Source organism: Bubalus kerabau, chromosome 1, assembly GCF_029407905.1.
Source record: "Bubalus kerabau isolate K-KA32 ecotype Philippines breed swamp buffalo chromosome 1, PCC_UOA_SB_1v2, whole genome shotgun sequence".
In the NCBI taxonomy this organism is placed as follows: domain Eukaryota; kingdom Metazoa; phylum Chordata; class Mammalia; order Artiodactyla; family Bovidae; genus Bubalus; species Bubalus kerabau.
The window spans coordinates 262765245-262783442 of NC_073624.1; the positions used below are offsets into that span (position 1 = coordinate 262765245).

Genomic DNA, 18198 nt, shown 5'->3' on the forward strand with positions numbered 1-18198 from the left:
GGTGAATTTCACAATGACTAGATATGACAATGTCATGGAACAAAGGACTGGTTCCAAACTGGGAAAGGAGTATGTCAAGACTATATATTGTCACCCTGCTTATTTAACTTAAATGCAGAGTACATCATGTGAAATGCTGGGCTGGATGAAGCAAAAACTGGAATTAAGATTTCCAGAAGAAATATCAATAACCTCAGATATGCAGATGACACCACATTTATGGCAGAAAGCAAAGAGGAACTAAAGAGCCTCTTGATGAAAGTGAAAGAGGAAAGTGAAAAAGCTGGCTTAAAACTCAACATTCAAAAAACTAAGATCATGGTATCCAGTCCCATCACTTGATGGCAAATAGATGGGGAAACAGTAGAAACAGTGCCAGACTTTATTTTTTGGGGCTCCAAATCACTGCAGATGGTGACTGCAGCCATGAAATGAAAAGGCACTTGCTCCTTGGAAAAAAAATTATGATAAACCTAGACAGCGTATTAAAAAGTAGAGACATTACTTTGCTGACAAAGGTCTATCTAGTCAAAGCTATTGTTTTTCCAGTAGTCATGTAGGGATGTGAGAGTTGGACCACAGAGAAAGCTGAGTGCCGAAGAACTGATGCCTTTGAACTGTGGTTGGAGAAGACTCTTGAGAGTCCCTTGGACTGCAAGGAGATCCAACCAGTCTATCCTAAAGGAGATCAGTCCTGAATATTCATTGGAAGGACTGATGTTGAAGCTGAAACTCCAATACTTTGGCCACCTGATGAGAAGAACTGTTATTGGAAAAGACCCTGATGCTGGGAAAGATTGAAGGCGGGAGGAGAAGGGGACGACAGAGGATGAGATGGTTGGATGGCATCACTGACTCAATGGACATGAGTTTGAGTAAGCTCTGGGAGTTGGTAATGGACAGGGAAGCCTGGCATGATGCAGTCCATGGGGTTGCAAAGAGTTGGACATGACTGAGCGACTGAACTGAACTGAGATATGACAGACTCAAATGTCACTTTTGATGACCTCAGTTCAGTTATTCAGTCATGTCCGACTCTTTGTGACCCCATGAACCACAGCACGCCAGGCCTCCCTGTCCATCAACAACTCCCAGAGTCCACCCAAACTCATGTCCATCGAGTCAGTGATGCCATCCAACCATCTCATCCTCTCTTGTCCCCTTCTCCTCCTGCCCTCAATTTTTCCCAGCATCAGGGTCTTTTCAAATGAGTCAGCTCTTCGCATGAGGTGGCCAAAGTACTGGAGTTTCAGCTTTAGCATCAGTCCTTCCAATGAACACCCAGGACTGATCTCCTTTAGGATGGATTGGTTGGATCTCCTTGCAGTCCAAGGGACTCGGAAGAGTCTTCTCCAACACCACAGTTCAAAGGCATCAATTCTTCGGCACTCAGCTTTCTTTATATTCCAACTCTCACATCCATACATGACCACTGGAAAAACCATAGCCTTGACTAGATGGACCTTTGTTGGCAAAGTAATGTCTCTGCTTTTTAATATGCTGTCTAGGTTGGTCATAACTTTCCTTCCAAGGAGCAAGTGTCTTTTAATTTCATGGCTGCAGTCACCATCGGCAGTGATTCTGGAGCCCAGAAAAATAAAGTCTGACACTGTTTCCACTGTTTCCCCATCTATTTGCCATGAGGTGATGGGACTGGATGCGATGACCTCAAAGAGATAAAGTTTAGATTGTAAAGGAGGAACAAAGAAAGACTACATTAGATCCTCATGATTGTATACTAATTTCTTTGTATATTAGTGTTTTTTTTTTTTTTTTTACAACTAAGTTTAATTTGGGGGGGGTTGTTCTTTTTTAATAAGATAAAGTTACCTTAATTTGAAAAGTGGTATAGAAATATTAATACTATGTTGAGTCAATGGTATTTTCTTTGTAGGGCATAAAGGACTATAATCTTCAAAAGCAGAGCAGATGCCTGTTCCCATTGTATAAAGATAACAAAGGAATGGGAATAGGATTTTGGTTGACAGGGCTTTTAAAAAGCAACATGGTGGGGAAAAAATCAGGAACTTCCCCAAATACCAACAGACAGCTAGACAGAAGAAAATGCAAATTTGAATCCATTTAATTCAATACATGTAAGATGTTATTTAACTGTTTTTTTTTCTTTTTTTCTTTTTTTTGAGTTTTAGGAACAGGGTACCTAAGTCTATAAACCTGGGGCTATTTCCCAATTTCATTTCACTCTGTATTTTGTTCTCCTCTATCATCACACTTGGTAAGGCCCGCTTCTTATCAAAGTCTTCTCTCTTAATCTTATCATTCATCGTGTCTCCTCCTTATTATTGATCATCAGGCCATGAATGAGACAATGGATAGCTTTACTAGCATCAATATACAACACATCTACTCAATCTACCGGATCTGTCAATCTGCCATGGGGGAAACAGGATGGGCCTGTAATTTGATGTTCACAAAAGCAAGCTGATAATTACATAAAAATGTGTGTAATGTTTGAGTAATGACTTTGGATAACACTGGTATTCTCTGCTGCTGCTCGTGTCCGACTCTGTGCGACCCCATAGACGGCAGCCCACCAGGCTCCCCCGTCCCTGGGATTCTCCAGGCAGGAACACCGGAGTGGGTTGCCATTTCCTTCTCCAATGCATAAAAGTGAAAAGTGAAAGTGAAGTCGCTCAGTCGTGCCTGACCCTCAGCGACCCCATGGACTGCAGCCTACCAGGCTCCTCCGTCCATGGGATTTTCCAGGCAAGAGTACTGGAGTGGGGTGCCACTGGCTTCTCCGTGGTATTCTCTAAATAGCTCTAAATATTTAATATATTTAAATATTCTCTAAATATTTAAGTATCTAAATTAAGTTGATGGAATCATAACTTTATTTTTGTTTTTAAAATTTTTTATTGAAGTATAGTTTATTTATAGTGGTGTGTTAGTTTTGGCTATACAGCAAAGTGAATCAGTTATACATATATCCACTTTTTAAAAATTCTTTTTCCATATAGGCCATTACAATATTGAGTAGAGTTCCCTCTGCTATATAGTAGGTCCTGATTAGTTTTTCATTTTATATATAGTGCATATGTCAATCCAAATCTCTCAATTTCTCCCTCCCCTCCCTTTTTCCCCCATAACCATGTTTTCTCCATCCGTAACTCTATTTCTGCTTTGGATATAAGTTCATTTGTACCATTTTTTAAGATTCTACATGTAAGTAATATCATATGACACTTGTCTTTCTCTGTCTGATTTCACTCAATATGACAGTCTCTAGGTCCAACCATGTTGGTACAAATGGTGATCATAACTTTTTTATGTAAACACTTTGTATGTTTGAAGTAAAATACCAAATCTGTCCCTTCCCAATTAGGTTTTCCTTATTACTGCTGTATTCCCCACCACATAAAAAATGAAAATAAAAACACAAACTAGTCTGCCAACGGAGAAGGCAATGGCACCCCACTCCAGTACTCTTGCTTGGAAAATCCCATGGACGGAGGAGCCTGAAGGGCTGCAATCCATGGGGTTGCTAAGAGTCGGACACAACTGAGCGACTTCACTTTCACTTTCATGCATTGGAGAAGGAAATGGCAGCCCACTCCAGTGTTCTTGCCTGGAGAATCCCAGGGAAGGGGGAGCCTGGTGGGCTGCCGTCTATGGGGTCGCACAGAGTCAGACACGACTGAAGTGACTTAGCATAGCATTGTCTGCCAAAGTAGATAACCTTGCTCCTCAGAGTTGTGAGCACATGAACAATACACAAAACACACAAATGTTACCTTTTAAAAAGGTGATGATGCTCAACAGTTGAAGGATATGGTTTTCAAACATTTGAACCACAACACTAAAATGGTAAACTGCTATCACGGAAGTGGGAAGAATTAGGTAGCATCTGAGAACATCTTTTCTTCATACTTAAGTGACAAAAGGTATGAGACTCTTTTTTTCCCTAAGTTTGACTGGGTTACTCTTTTTGCAAAGGATTACTTAGCCACTGGGGGAAAAAATAAACTGTATAAAACAGAATTCCTAAATTTGTAAGGTAACATTAAGCTGGGAATTCTTACTAAAATGTCATTAAAATTCTTTAAAAAAGAAATCCAGGGAAAGAGAACTTGCTTTTTATTTTCTAATCTCTGAAATATCTCTTTCTCTTTTTAGGAATCACAAACTTTTGAACTTTTTATTTTGTATTAGGGTATAACCAATTAACAAATAATGTGACAGTTTCAGGTGAACAGTGATGGGACTCAGCCATTCATATACACGTATTCATTCTCCCCTAAGCTACCCTCTCATCCAGGCTGCCGTATAACATCGAGCAGAGTTCCATGTGCTATACAGTAGGTCCATGCTGGTTACCTGTTTTAAATACAGCAGTCTGTACATGTCCATCCCCAATTCCCTAACTATCCCTTCCACCAATCTTCCCCCCTGGCAACTTTGAATGAGAACCTGTCAGTTTGAATGAGAACTTGCTTTTAAAGTTATGTGCTTATAGTTATGTTGGGGCTACTGAAGAACTGTCTCCATCAGAGTGGCAAACAGCTGACGTGAACAACTTGCATGTAATCTGCACAAGTGAGAAGTGGCTAAATGTGAGGATGTGTACAGCCTATAGACTGTAAAGAAAGCTGGGCACCGAAGAATTGATGCTTTTGAACTGTGGTGTTGGAGAAGCCTCGAGAGTCCCTTGGACTGCAAGGAGATCCAACCAGTAGGTCCTAAAGGAAATCAGTCCTGAATATTCATTGCAAGGTCTGATGTCGAAGCTGAAACTCCAATACTTTGGCCACCTCATGCCAAGAGCTGACTCATTGGAAAAGACCCTGATGCTGGGAAAGATTGAAGGCGGGAGGAGAAGGGGATGATAGAAGATGAGATGGTTGGATGGCATCACTGACTCAATGGGCCTAAGTTTGAGTAAACTCCAGGAGTTGGTGATGGACAGGGAGGCCTGGTGTGCTGTAGTCCATGGGGTTACAAAGAGTTGGACATGACTGAGTGACTGAAATGAATTGAACTGAATAGCCTATGTTAGTCAACAGTGAAGTGAAAGCCTACCAGGCTTCTCTGTTCACTGGATTTTCCAGGCAAAAGTACCGGAGTGTGTCGCCACTTCCTTCTCCAGGGGATCTTCCCAACCCAGGGATCGAAGCCGGGTCTCCTACATTGCAGGCAGACGCTTTACCCTCTGAGCCATCAGGGAAGCCCTAATGTTAATACTAGTCAATGGTGAGTTTTAAATATTCATCAAACACTGTTAGATCCGCACCTTCTAGCTGAATAACTTCTAGTTCACTTATAGTTAGAAGTCTCCTCTGCTGATCAAAGAAAAACTTTAATGTCATGCATTTGCTATTTTTCTTTCTTCCCTTGTAACCCACCTTTGATCTCCAGAATGTTTTCTTCAATAAATGTTTAAAGATTAAAAAAGAGAGTATGGTCAAATGTCAACATTTTACTTGCAATTATCATTCCCAAATCTATTCCTCTCCCAGACTTCTCCATCTCAGTAACTGACCTCACCCAGATGTTCAAGCTAGAAATGGAGAAATCACCCTTTGTCCCTTCACTTGCTGGCACCTCCCACATCTAAATGATTCAGACATGTTGGTCGCTCCTTCCTATGTCCACCACTGCTATCGTTCAAGCCACAGTCATCTCCTGCCGAGGCTACTGCAATAGCTTCCTAAGTGGTCAGCTCCTTACATTTTCACTCCCCAACCAGTCTACTTTCTCTCTGGTATCTGATCTGTAATTTGAGGACCTCCAGGCGCATCCCACTGTCCTCAGAGCAAAACGGAAAGGTGGTTTCTGGCTTTAGAGGTCCCCAAACAGTCTGGCCCTTGCCTTTATCTTCTCCTTGCTCTACCTGCTTTGGCATCACTTGCCTTCTTTCTGTTCCTTTCTGTTTCCTTGGTCTGTGGAGAGTAAATCTATGGATCTTCAAGGCTGAAGTAAATTAAGTAGCCTTTTTCTGAAGGTGAAGGAAATATACTTATCATGATCAAGACTTGTGAGTTCCACTTAGAAATGCTCTCAATGTCATTAAAAAAAAAAACAAAACACAGCAGACTGTTTTAATTCGTACAAAATGAATATTTCTGCGGAAACAATTTAAAGACAGTTTCATTATTTATTTGTTGTACTTAGTTATGTATAATGCATAATGGAAGATTATGAACTGTACATTTCTAAATATGCAAAAATTATAAGTTTAGAAAGGGCAAGATTTTCTCAAGAATTATACCCAGTCTTCTGTTTATATATAAAATGCAACGGTGATTGAGTACTTTACAATGCTGAAAACATCCACACTACTTTCATTCACGACTCTACTATTTAAAGTAATTGTACTATATATTTTTTTCTTATTTGAAGTCTTGAAAAAGTGCTTTACAAGAGGAAAGAAATTTTCTTTTTGCTCCTCACAGGAGCATCCAGAATGCCACTGTTCCAGGACTTTCACTGTGATGTACCAGATACCGACACTGATTACATACTTGAAAATGATGAATTGTTTTTCTCATTAGTATGGGAAGCATTATAAACCCTTAAAATAAGACATTTTGCATAGACTTTATCTGACAGGACACTAGTAATTTCAAATCCTCCAGAATCTTGAAGAAGCCAAATTAGTCTAACAACATGAATTCATACTGTCATTATTACTGTTATATCAACTGTTACTGGGAAATAATGGTCAATAACAATGTTACTATTAGCTTTTTAAACAACTAAAAAGTTTGGAATATAAGAATTATAATAGAGAGACAAAAGCCCAACATTCAGTTTTCGCTATGTGAAGTAAGAATAAAGACAAAAATCCAAGTGTAAAAAAGTAATTTTGGCTGATAAAGTAAGCTAAAGTAGAATTACAGTGTTACTTGAGAGTTTCTTCTAAATGGCAAATAATAAAAGCTGAAGACTGAACTCCTTAAAGACCTTTATGTATAATTAAAACCATCCCCCAAATCTGATTAGTAAAAAGTGGGAATTACAGCTATAACTAGAAATTGAAAACATCGTCAGTCTTTAGACGTTATTAAAAAATAAAGCAAAATTTGGTTTATAGAAAAAAAATTGGATTTGTAACTGATTCTTTCCAGAATTTTCCAGTAATTTTTCAACTAAGCTCTTAAGCTGAGTAAGAGACTCAAAGCTCAGGGAGAATACCATTTTCATGAGCTGATTTTATTTTTAGACTGATTGGTAGTAAAATAAATGATCATTTAAACTTTAAATGGGAAAAAAAGAACTAGCTTAGAAAAGGCTCAAGGTAGAAGGCAGTGTGAAGAAAAGTAGGACTGTTAGAGATGTACTAATGCTTTCTTACTTCGGTGGAAACGACGGGTAAGTGTGTGGGCATAAACACTGCCTAAGGAGACACAGCTTTGAGGAGGAGGCGAGGGAGTCTTGCTGATGATCAGCTTACCATTCCCTGTGGGTCTGAGAATTATCTCCAAATCTTTAGGAAGTATTTTATTACTTCATAATCAATTATTGGTTCTAAATTATGAATATACTTACATATGAAAAATAAAACAGTTCCAAATCTCTTTAAGGATCTGGCTTGGGCATGACCGGGTTCAATATTTTTAAAGCGATGGACCTAAGAACAATATGAACTAAAGGGCTAACCACATTTGCACGGCAGTCTTGGAAAAAGGTGTGACAAAAATATGGCCTGCATCACTGATGTTCTAGTACATATAAAGCCTTTATTAATAAGGGAAAGAAGACAGAAAAAGGATGATGGCTAAGGAATACTTAAAGACACTAATGACTACAAAATTTAGTCCAGAACTAAACTGTGCTTAAATGTGAAGAAAAGAGAATTTTAAAAATCTGCTTATTTACATGTGAACTATGATTTGCAAGTATGAGGTTGGGCATTAGCTACTATTAATCTTTAAGTAATTTAGAAAACTATAGAAAATCACACTCAGATTTGTCTTTCTTAATCACACTGCGTGTGTGCTAAGTTGCTTCAGTTGTAATCACACTGCTGCTGCTGCTGCTGCTAAGTCGCTTCAGTCGCGTCTGACTCTGTGCTACCCCATTGATGGCAGCCCATTAGGCTCCCCCATCCCTGGGATTCTCCAGGCCAGAACACTGGAGTGGGTTGCCATTTCTTTCTCCAATGCAGGAAAATGAGAAGTGAAAGTGAAGTCGCTCAGTCGTGTCCGACTCCTCACAACCCCATGGACTGCAGCCCACCCGGCTCCTCCGTCCATGGGATTCTCCAGGCAAGAGTGCTGGAGTGGGGTGCCATCGCCTTCTCCGGTAATCACGCTACCAGAAGCTTAATGTGTGACTATGGACGTTATTTCAGTCTCCTTCATTTCTACATGGTCTGTCAGTCATTTCAGCCATTGCAAAAACCAAACGAAACCAAACTTCATTTTAATCAGTTATACAAACACACATGAAACACAGTTGTCTCTAGATAGTGAAACGGAACATTTTTCTAGTATCACTTGATAAAGGCAAGGTTTTCAAAAATAAAATTGTATCTTTCATTTTATGCTAGTTCCATTAAGTTTTTTCTACTTTACAATCTGGATTTCATGTGTAGCCAGTAGGACCTAGATTTCAAGTGTGAAGAAATTTTAAATAAAATAAAGTGGAATGTTTTTAAGCAGCACACTGATGGTTTTGTTTTGGGATACAGAATAGAAAACTATTTCCTCAAGATATTTTGTGTTCAGCATAAAATATTTAAAATGTCTCATTTCCAAAAGATCTGGTGGGAGTTTATGACAGATGTGTTATTTCTTCTTCTTCTTCTTCTTTTTTTTTTAGCAGCATTATTTTGTCTAATTAGCACTGGTGAGTTACCCATGGCAGTAGGAAGTTATTGAGAGGAAAGAAAAGTAGACCAGCTTCTTAAGAGAAAAGAACAAACTGGGATAAGATGGGAGAGAGGCACTTATTTATTTTTTTTTGCAAGGTATTCTGCAGCAAATGCCCACAAACGGCCCCCAGAGAGTTCGTTTATTTATGCATCACCATATGACCAATCAGATCACTTTTAGTCTCAAACAGAGAAAGCCTTGGTACAAAGTAAAGCATTCTCCAGGTGTTAGTTTAGGTTTGTCATTATTCCTATTTACAGACTCTGTCTGGTAAAAGAAGACAAATTACTGTAAGTGGGGGTAAATGTGATTAAATGAGTCCTCTGAAGATAAGAGGGTACATGGACAAGGGTCATTAACACAAGTGACCTCTCTGCCCAGACCATATTTTTATTTTGCGGATTTGGTAAAAAAAAAAAAAAAAAAAAAAAAAACAACACAAAAAACCATAAACAAACAACCCTACAAAGCAAGAAGAGAAGAATTTCTACTATGTATATCTAGAGAGAAGTAGATCTCTTTTATCCTAATAAGCAGTTTCATGCTTTTGCAGTATTTTAATAACACACTGCTGGTGCTAAAATACTCTTAGAATGCACTAGAACCATATTGGAGAAATTTTTCATCCCAGGCAGACTGATTGGAAACACTGAAGAAATGGAGTTAGAATCAGACCAGACATGAGGCCCAGAATGTAAATTAGTGGATACCAAGATCATCTGAATCAAAAAGTTTACATTTGTAAAGTTTCAATTAAAACATCTACACTCTTTCTTTCACCTGATTGTAGCCCCATATGGCAAGGTCAGCCCTTTCAGTGAACAAACAGCTCAGTCGCCTCCAGTGTAGCTGTGTTATCTTCCTCAACAAGGGGAGACATTTGGCACAGCCTAAAGCTGGGGCATGAACCCTGGCTAAGCTTAAGACATTTATCTGACAGCATCAGCTGACACTCCACAAACACATTTGCTCTCCATGACCTCAGAGCATTCGTGATTAATCAAAAATGTATCTTGAATCTTGAGAACAAGCTACAACCAGGCACACACAAAAAAAGAATATGCTCTCGATCTCGCTTATCGACTCAAGAGGTATATTGAATTTAGAAATAGCAAATAGAATAAAATGATCAATATGTTCTCACTTGTCCATGGAAGAGCAAACTTTATCCCTCAAGCAAAAGACATTGATCATGTAAATGCTTCAGAACTGCTTTCCAAATTAAAGAATGCAAAATGTACACGGCTTATGGGGGGGTGGGGAAGGAGGCCTACCAAAGAAGGAGCTTTTGCTTCAACTTAAAAAAAAAAAATCTATAGTTTAGAGACATAAAGTGTATGTCTGTAGTGTGCTATACCTTTAGAAAACCTGTGTGTTCCACTTAAAACCTTTTTTTGGTAACATGTTGCCAAATGTTCTTAATAAAACATTATAAAAGAGACTTTAAAACTTAATGAAGGAACATTATTCGTGCAGAGAAAACTCCCTGCCTCAATTTAAATGAGACACAGTTATAACATATCCCCTATGCACTGTTTACAATTTATAATGTATAATTTATGTCTCTTGGTTCAAACTCACTATTTTCTGCAGTCATCTGCTAAGTAATAAGATTAGCATGCGAATATTATAATATTCTGCTTCCCAACACAGTATAATTTAGTACATTTTAATTTTCTTTTGTACTTTCACTTTCTAATAACAATACTGAACTCTAAAATAATGGGAAACAGAAGCATAAGCCCCACCCTTGATGATCTGAAAATAATTATTATTTAAAAAAAAATCTACAATTGAAATTATTAAGTCCCCTTCTGGCCTGGTTACCCACTGGTTAGGTTACAGTGGTTCACGATCCTATGGCAGATTGTTCCACTAAAGAAAAACTACTCGTCCTGGTCTCTGTTGGCATGGCAAACAAACTTTCATAGCATGCGCGCACTCTATAAAATGGCGGTACTAATTAGAAGAGATAAACTCATGCTGAGACATGATATGAATCGGCTTTATGTATCTACTAAGCTCACAGCAGTGCTAGATTTATACTGTTGTTGCTTTAAACTAACACTACACAGAAAATTTCAACTTCTAAATCTGTATGATAAGAAAGCAAAAGTGATTGAGCTGAAAAAAACAGAGCCTCAGCCCCTCATTTTCGGTTTCACTTCTAAAATGTTTCTTGTGTGCTTAGAGGATGCCCAGCACTTCTTTCCCATATGTTTACCTAACTTGAATTCTTCAAACACGAATTGCAAGTACCAGATAGCACAGCTGTATGTTTTGACATCCATGGTGAAAATGAGCAGAAAATCTAACTGTTCCATATCAAGAAGTATTTTTACTAGTGCTAATGTGCCTTAAATACCTTGTTCCACAGATGAGTGGCCTGGCACCTGCTGCATGAGAAATAGCCAATTACTGTTCAGTGTCTCTAATTTTCTGATTCAATTAGCATGCTTCAGAGCTTTCCAGTTTAATTGCAAACTACTTCACAGTTAGCTCTCTGATTAATCATTGCCCATCTGCAAGCCATCGGAAAACTTAGTGGAACAAATTTGTGTACTTTGGAATGCTGGGAGCTTAGCAAATCAAACTTGTTTTGGTATATAAAGCTTTAATTTTGTTTGCCCTTTTCAGCTGCACTTGTAAGAAGCTCTGTACTGATTAAACAGGAAGTCCGGACAATAATATGCTACATTATGCATATAATTACTGTAAATACAACCGAGATTGTAGAAACATCATTTAAGGTTAGGCACTAACATGAATGGAGAAGGAGGTCAAGAAAACACATTTGGAATCAATTTCTTTCCATTATGACCAAATGTAAGTATGGGGGGGGTCTATGTGACCCACAGTGATGTCATTACAGCACCTGTTCCCCTGAAGGCGTTTTAAATTCTGGCTTTTCATGTATTCATAAAATCTTTCTTGTTATTTAATTAGTAGAGTACTAAGTTTTATAAGCTTTGTTTACAAAACATACATTAGGGATTTTAAAGCACACTGGCACCACATTGTTTTTGCTTCATTTTCCCAGCTTTCTTGCTGGTCTGCCGAACGTATGAATGGTAATGTCAGAAGACAAAACTGTTTTAATCGAGCTTTGGTTGGAGTGTAGATTATATCTTAACCCACAATCACGATCTCTTTATTTCTGAACAATGAAACAGGAATTGCGTATTTTGTTTACTCCTATGAACAAACCCCACAGAGGGGATTTTTGCACTGAATGAGGAAGGAGGCTCTATGAAATTCTCTCTGAGGTCCATTCCAAAGCTCAGTCTCTCTGGCTCATATTTTACAAAATTTGGAACTACTATATATGATTTTTTCAAAGCTTCTAAATGCATGTACTATGTAAGAGCTTTAATTTCAAATTGGAAATTGTCAACTTAGGAGGGCAGGGGCTGTTGTATGCAGCTCAGCACTGTATCTCCGGTGTCTCATGGAGGGCCTGAACATTCTTGGTGCTCAATTAACATTTTGGATGAAGGAAGTGGAAGCAGTATGGGTTCTGAATTTTCCATGTCATGTCACAGGGCCAGGTTGGATACTGTGTTCTCCTCCATAACCTAAACAGGATGCAGTCATGTTATCTATAAAGATGTTGACAAATATCATCATCCTGTAAATTCTTGGCTGAAAGAATAATACAGAGAGGAGTGCTTTGCTAATTATGATGCCCTGTAACGGTTTATTATTAGCAACAAACAGCTCCCCCCACCCCCGCCCATAAAAAAGGCCGAATTTTCCTATCTTTTATGAAGATCCTTCACATGCTATGAGAATGTCTAAATGCTGAAAGTTAAAACCCCAATGACAGCCCTAAAAATAACATTAAAGTTGGAGACATGGTTTCTGGAAATTGCACAATGAAATGAAAATTTTATCGATAGTCAAGGGATAATCAGTGTGGAGTGACTTTCTGACTCTCTTAACAGTAGGCACGTGTGAGACCAAGATTCCCTGAGAGCTCTAGTAGCTCCTCTTCTGTTTCTGTTAAGGGCTGTAAAACTCAAGTGGGCTGACTTCAAGCTTCTCTGAACTTCAATGCAGGCAGCCAATGTAAGAAATGCTGAGAAGGCATAATCTGATCATAGCAGCTCAGGCAAGTGAGCAGGCAGGCTGCCACATTCTGCTGCCCACGAGCAGGGAAGCACGGCTGGAATCCCCACTAAGATCAAATTACAAAATAATCAAGCTTTGTGGCCAGGCAGGCACGAGAGGCTATTGTGAGGTCATGACATAAATCAGGCCCTAGCCTGGGCAAAACCGTGCAGTCAAAACCAACACTTTTTATACCGCATTCACAGTGTGGTTTGCTCGGGAAAATAAATTGTTAATGATGCTCAGTTTTTTGTTTTTTGTTTTTTTTTTTAAATTCAGGAAAGGGCAAATGGTTCTCCCCACACAAGCTCCCACCAATTGAGCCTTATGCTTAGAGATAAGCAATTAAACCTCACACACTGAAGAAAAACAATGAGAGCTGTCCAAAATGGAATTTGGCCAAGGAGAGACCACACTGGGCCTTGCTCCCTGTCCTGGGGTTTTCAGTGCTACCTCTACCTAATACCCACTGTGTAGCCGAATGTCTATGTGTATCAGAGAGTAATGATGGAACCACTGAGTGGATAATGAATGAAAATGATTGCAAAGCACACTGAAAGTGCTTAAAGGACCCAAATATGATTTGAGAGGGTGGCATATCTTGGGCCAAGAGAGTCATTTCCGGAAATAATCCCATTATGCAAAAAGAGCAGAATATTCTTTGGGAAGCTGGCTGATATAGATGGCTCTAATGTGGCAACAAACCCAGACAGTGATACTCTATAGAGAAGTGTTCATGTTTGTATGGTTCCCAAAGCTGAATTGGCTATAGAAATTATATTTTATTTCCTGAGAAGTTTCAACATGATTGTCTGTGCTACACTAAATATAAAAGACAATGAAATTATAGAATATAATTAGCCTCTCGATAGAAGAAAAATGTGAAAATCCGGGTGGAGATTTCAGAGACAATAGCAGGACTCCTAGGGGACGCCTGTTTGGCAGACTTCTGCTGGAATGACCTTAATCAAGGTGGATGGAGCAACTACTACAAAGACAACAAACAAGCAAGCAAAAATCTAAATGCAATATAGCCAAGGCTTCTTGGTAAACAACAGACCGGGCGTATCAAGAGATCAGGGGCATATCACTTGTGAGAACTTCCAATAGGGGCTTCAGAGAAACACTGAGGTGGTTCAATGTGAACTGAGGGCCACGTGTTGGTTCTTCACTTGCACTTCTGATATGCTGATAATTACCATCAGTAAGATCTTTCTTAGACACAGAAGCAATATATTTGCACACTACACACTCAGAGTGCTTTTAACTTTTAAAGGGAAAAATACAAGTGACTATAAAGTTCACACGAATTTTTAAAAAATGAAAAAAAAGGCAAAAAGTAGTTGATTTTAGATAGGAAATTTTATAAGAGATATGAAATTTACCATCTACTGTACTTTAAGCCTATATATTATTGATAATTTAAAATTATAATTAGTGTTCTTGGGACCGAATGCTACACTGAAACTAAATATGCACATATGTATGAGATGTGAGATGCTGCTGCAGGAGAGAAATACCCTATTTTTAAAGCAAAAAAAAAAAAATCCTACTGAAGTCTATCCTTTCATTTATATGTCTCATGTAAATTACACATAATTTTAAATCTTCAACACATTGAAAATGGCCAGGTCTCATGGCACTTCTCTTTTATTATCTCCCATTTTTACTTGGCCATGGTAATGGAGACTTTCTAGAGAACATTAGGGATAAAAAATTATATACTTTGAATTGATCCAAGAAATGACCACTAGAAAAAATTAATTTTTATTTGTTTAAATCTGGTAAAAAAATATATACATAATAATTTTTCTACTCTAAAGGCATTTTCTTATGCAGTAACACCACAAAAATAGCTTAAGTTTAAAATAGTGGATTTCCCATATGGTTAGTCCACAGCAAGATAAAGTTGTAAATGAGGGGACTATGTGAAGAAAACATAAAAAAGCCTTAAGGGCACATACAAAAAATGTGATTTGTGTATGATTTACATACACAATTTTATTCCCCAAAATTCAAAGAGAAAAGCTTAATATGTCATAATTTAAACTGTATTCCACATCAAGTATTCCTGATTACGTATTTAACTCTAAGATGCAAAACTCAATTTAGAGCATAATGTGGGAGAGGAGTTAGTAAGAATCTAACCTTTTGCATTTCTTGACTTTTTTGGGCTTGTGGTAATGCTGTATTTATAGAGATTCTACACTTTCAAATTTAAGTCTTGAAATGTCAGAAAAATCCCAAAGCTGAGATCTCACAGAAGGTGATTTTTAACAGTCCTTAAAAGTAAAGACTTTATGATCTTCTGACAACTGGAGCTTTCACATTTTAAGATTTAAAATTTTCAGTCCTAATATTACATAAGCACACACATTGGTATGCTTTTAAAGATTCCATCATCTTTTGATAAACCTGGAAAGAAGGGGAAAATAAGAAAATAGAGAAAGAAAGTTGTGACGTTCAAGAATATTATAGAATCAAAGATATAAAGACTATTTAAAAAGTCTTTTGTATTTAAACATGGTCCCCTATAAGAATATATTTCCAATGTAAAAGATCACAAGATCCAGTTAATTTCTGATTGTTTATAGTAAAGATGTAGATCTGATATTTTGGAGCTTGGATACAGAAGGACATAGAAGCCAAGAGAGGTTGAGTAACTTGATCAAGACTATACCTCTACCTAGTTGTAGACATATCTTGAAGGTACCAGGTCTTTTGTCTTCAGGTTTATCACTCCCATAGCTAAACTTTTATACACAATTCTTAGAATTCATTTATTTTCAATGTATCCTACCATCCTCAGTATGATCAGGGAAAAGTCATACCCTCTAGTTTTCGCATCACTTTCAACTCGGCAAACATTTTCCCACCACCTCCTATGAGCCAGATGTACACATTACAAAGATAAGACATGGGTTAATCTTATGGTTTAGTGAAGGAGAGAGGACTGATGAACAAGTATCATTAAAGGCAGTACTTGATTTGACTAGAAAGTCATTAAGCCCAAGGTGCCATTTGGTTTCTGATCAGTAAGATTAAACTACATGATGTCTAAGTCCTTTTCTAAAACAATTTGAATTTCAATTTTTCCCCTCTATTCTTATTTCTTTGATGGACTTCTTAATAAGTAAGTAGTTGATAAGACCAAAATTTCTAAATATTGAAAGTGATTTCAATGGAACACAGTGATATGTTTATGAATAGATATGCAATGAACAAAGCCTTTTATGTGCAAATACGTTTGTGAAATTATGGGTTTCTTTGGCATAGGCCTTTAATGTGTAAATGTTCATTGTAACTCCAAGAGGAAAATTTAATATGCAATGTTTCCTTTTTTCATTAAAAAAAAAAAAAAATGCCCCCCAGAGGAGCTTTTGTTACTATCTCTGTATCTCAGGATTAGTATTCTAAGAAGCATAGTTTGAGTAACACTAGTCCCAACTCAACCCATCCTACGCACGCACTGGCTAGTTAATCCTCCTAAAATGTTGCTTTCATTGTATTTCTCTGTTCATAATTCATATATGCCACATGATTCTCTGTGGCATATAAATTGAAGTTCATACCCCTCAGCTCCTCTAGCTGCTGCTTGTACATTCCTCTTCACTTAATTTCTCACAATTTTCTTAAATTTCCAGACTCCAGCCAAAATGTCACTGAATTTACTGAGCCCTTTCTGTCTGGGATCCCACTACTTTCCTTTATCTAGATAGCTTTCCCCGTTCATAAAATTACTGATGACTTCTCTGGTAAAAATCATTCAGCCTCTGTTGTCTCAATGAAGGAACACACTGCACAACTTCTGACCTTCTTACCTGAACCGATTTCTACAAAACTGCTATGATCTTTTCTTTTAGTGGTAGTTCTCTTTTCAGTGTAGATTTCAGACCTCTTTTGGCTAACACAGTGTAAGCTCCCTGGGGTCAGGCATAGGCTCTTGCCTGCCACAGTTCAGTACATTCTCTTATACCTAGTATGATTTTCAGGGATGGGAATGGTGAGACTGTTAGTGACAAAGTAAAAACCACAGAAAAGAGAAACATGTAAACCAGGAGCCTAATCCACCTGCCAATGTAAGAGATGTGGGTTCGATCCCTGGATTGGGAAGATCCCCTGGAGAAGGGAATGGCAACCCACTCCAGTTTTCTTGCATGGAGAATCCCATGGAAAGAGAAGCCTGGCAGGCTGCAGTCCATGTGGTCGCACAGAGTAGAACACGATGGGACATGCGAGCATGCAAATGTTCACTTACAAACTAAATACACAGTGGTTTACATCAACCACATTTCCCCAATGTCAGATGGTAAATGCTCAGGCAAGAGTTTTCAACCTTAACTGTTGACGTATTCTAAATGTATAATATAATTGAGGTATTTAATATTGAAACTCTATATTCAATGTTTTCTTAAATACTCTTGAATAGTTTCAGCTCATTATACATAAAAGAAGAGTTTTAATTCCAAAAGACATCTCTATCCCAATGAAGAAATTTTAAATAAGAAGGAGGGTGTTCCAGTAACAAATATTTTAAAAGGTTATCTATTATAATTAATAAACTGCCTTACTGAAACTGCAAAATTAACAGTCTCTTAATTTTAGACTGTAGTATAACTTTTTTTGAACATTCTTCACAATCAATTTAGTCTTGCCAATTAAAAAAACGAATGTTGCCCAGTAATATTTATCACTGCGACTGTAAATTATTCTGAAATTTGGATAACATTTAATTTCAGGTGACACAAGGCCTAAGTGAATTTCCACTTTCTGAAAAGTTCTTATTTTTAGATATAAAGATTCTCCTCTTTTAGCAACTGAAAGAAATAGTTTTTGAATGTTTTGATTAAGGAATAAGAGCTTTTTTTAAAAGTAAAGTATATTATTTTTAACCACAGATGAAAACAAACTTAAAGTATAAAAATAACGTTACCCTTCCTGAATATCTGACTATACAGTATTTATTTTTTTATACATTGCATTATATTCAATAGTTTGGTAATTCTGATAAATGTAATTAGTTATGTCTATTACTTTAGTATGTATATACTTTCTTCCTTTTTTTAAACCATTATTAGAGGATTTGAAAGGTACAAGTCATGACAGCAATGATCCTGTTGGTCTCTTCACCACTCTACCTTGGGGGCCTAGGGCTGTACCCGGCACATAAGAGATACTCAGTAAGTACTTGTTAAATAAATGAATTGCTGGAATACATGCTCCATGAGGAAAAGGAATATATTTGCTAGAC

General features: G+C 37.6%; 1 protein-coding gene across 4 annotated transcripts in view; it reads right to left on the reverse strand.

The window, feature by feature from the left end:
* Positions 1-18198, reverse strand: part of ARB2A (ARB2 cotranscriptional regulator A) — a 418957-nt gene that overhangs the window by 44756 nt on the left and 356003 nt on the right. Inside the window, exon 11 of one of the 4 annotated variants that reach the window (XM_055564850.1) lies at positions 10505-12412. The exons of the other annotated variants lie outside the window; for them this stretch is intronic. Coding sequence (XP_055420825.1) covers positions 12369-12412 — 44 coding nt within the window. The 3' untranslated portion in view covers positions 10505-12368. Of the gene's footprint in view, positions 1-10504; positions 12413-18198 lie in introns of those variants that run through there. 4 annotated transcript variants of the gene reach the window in all.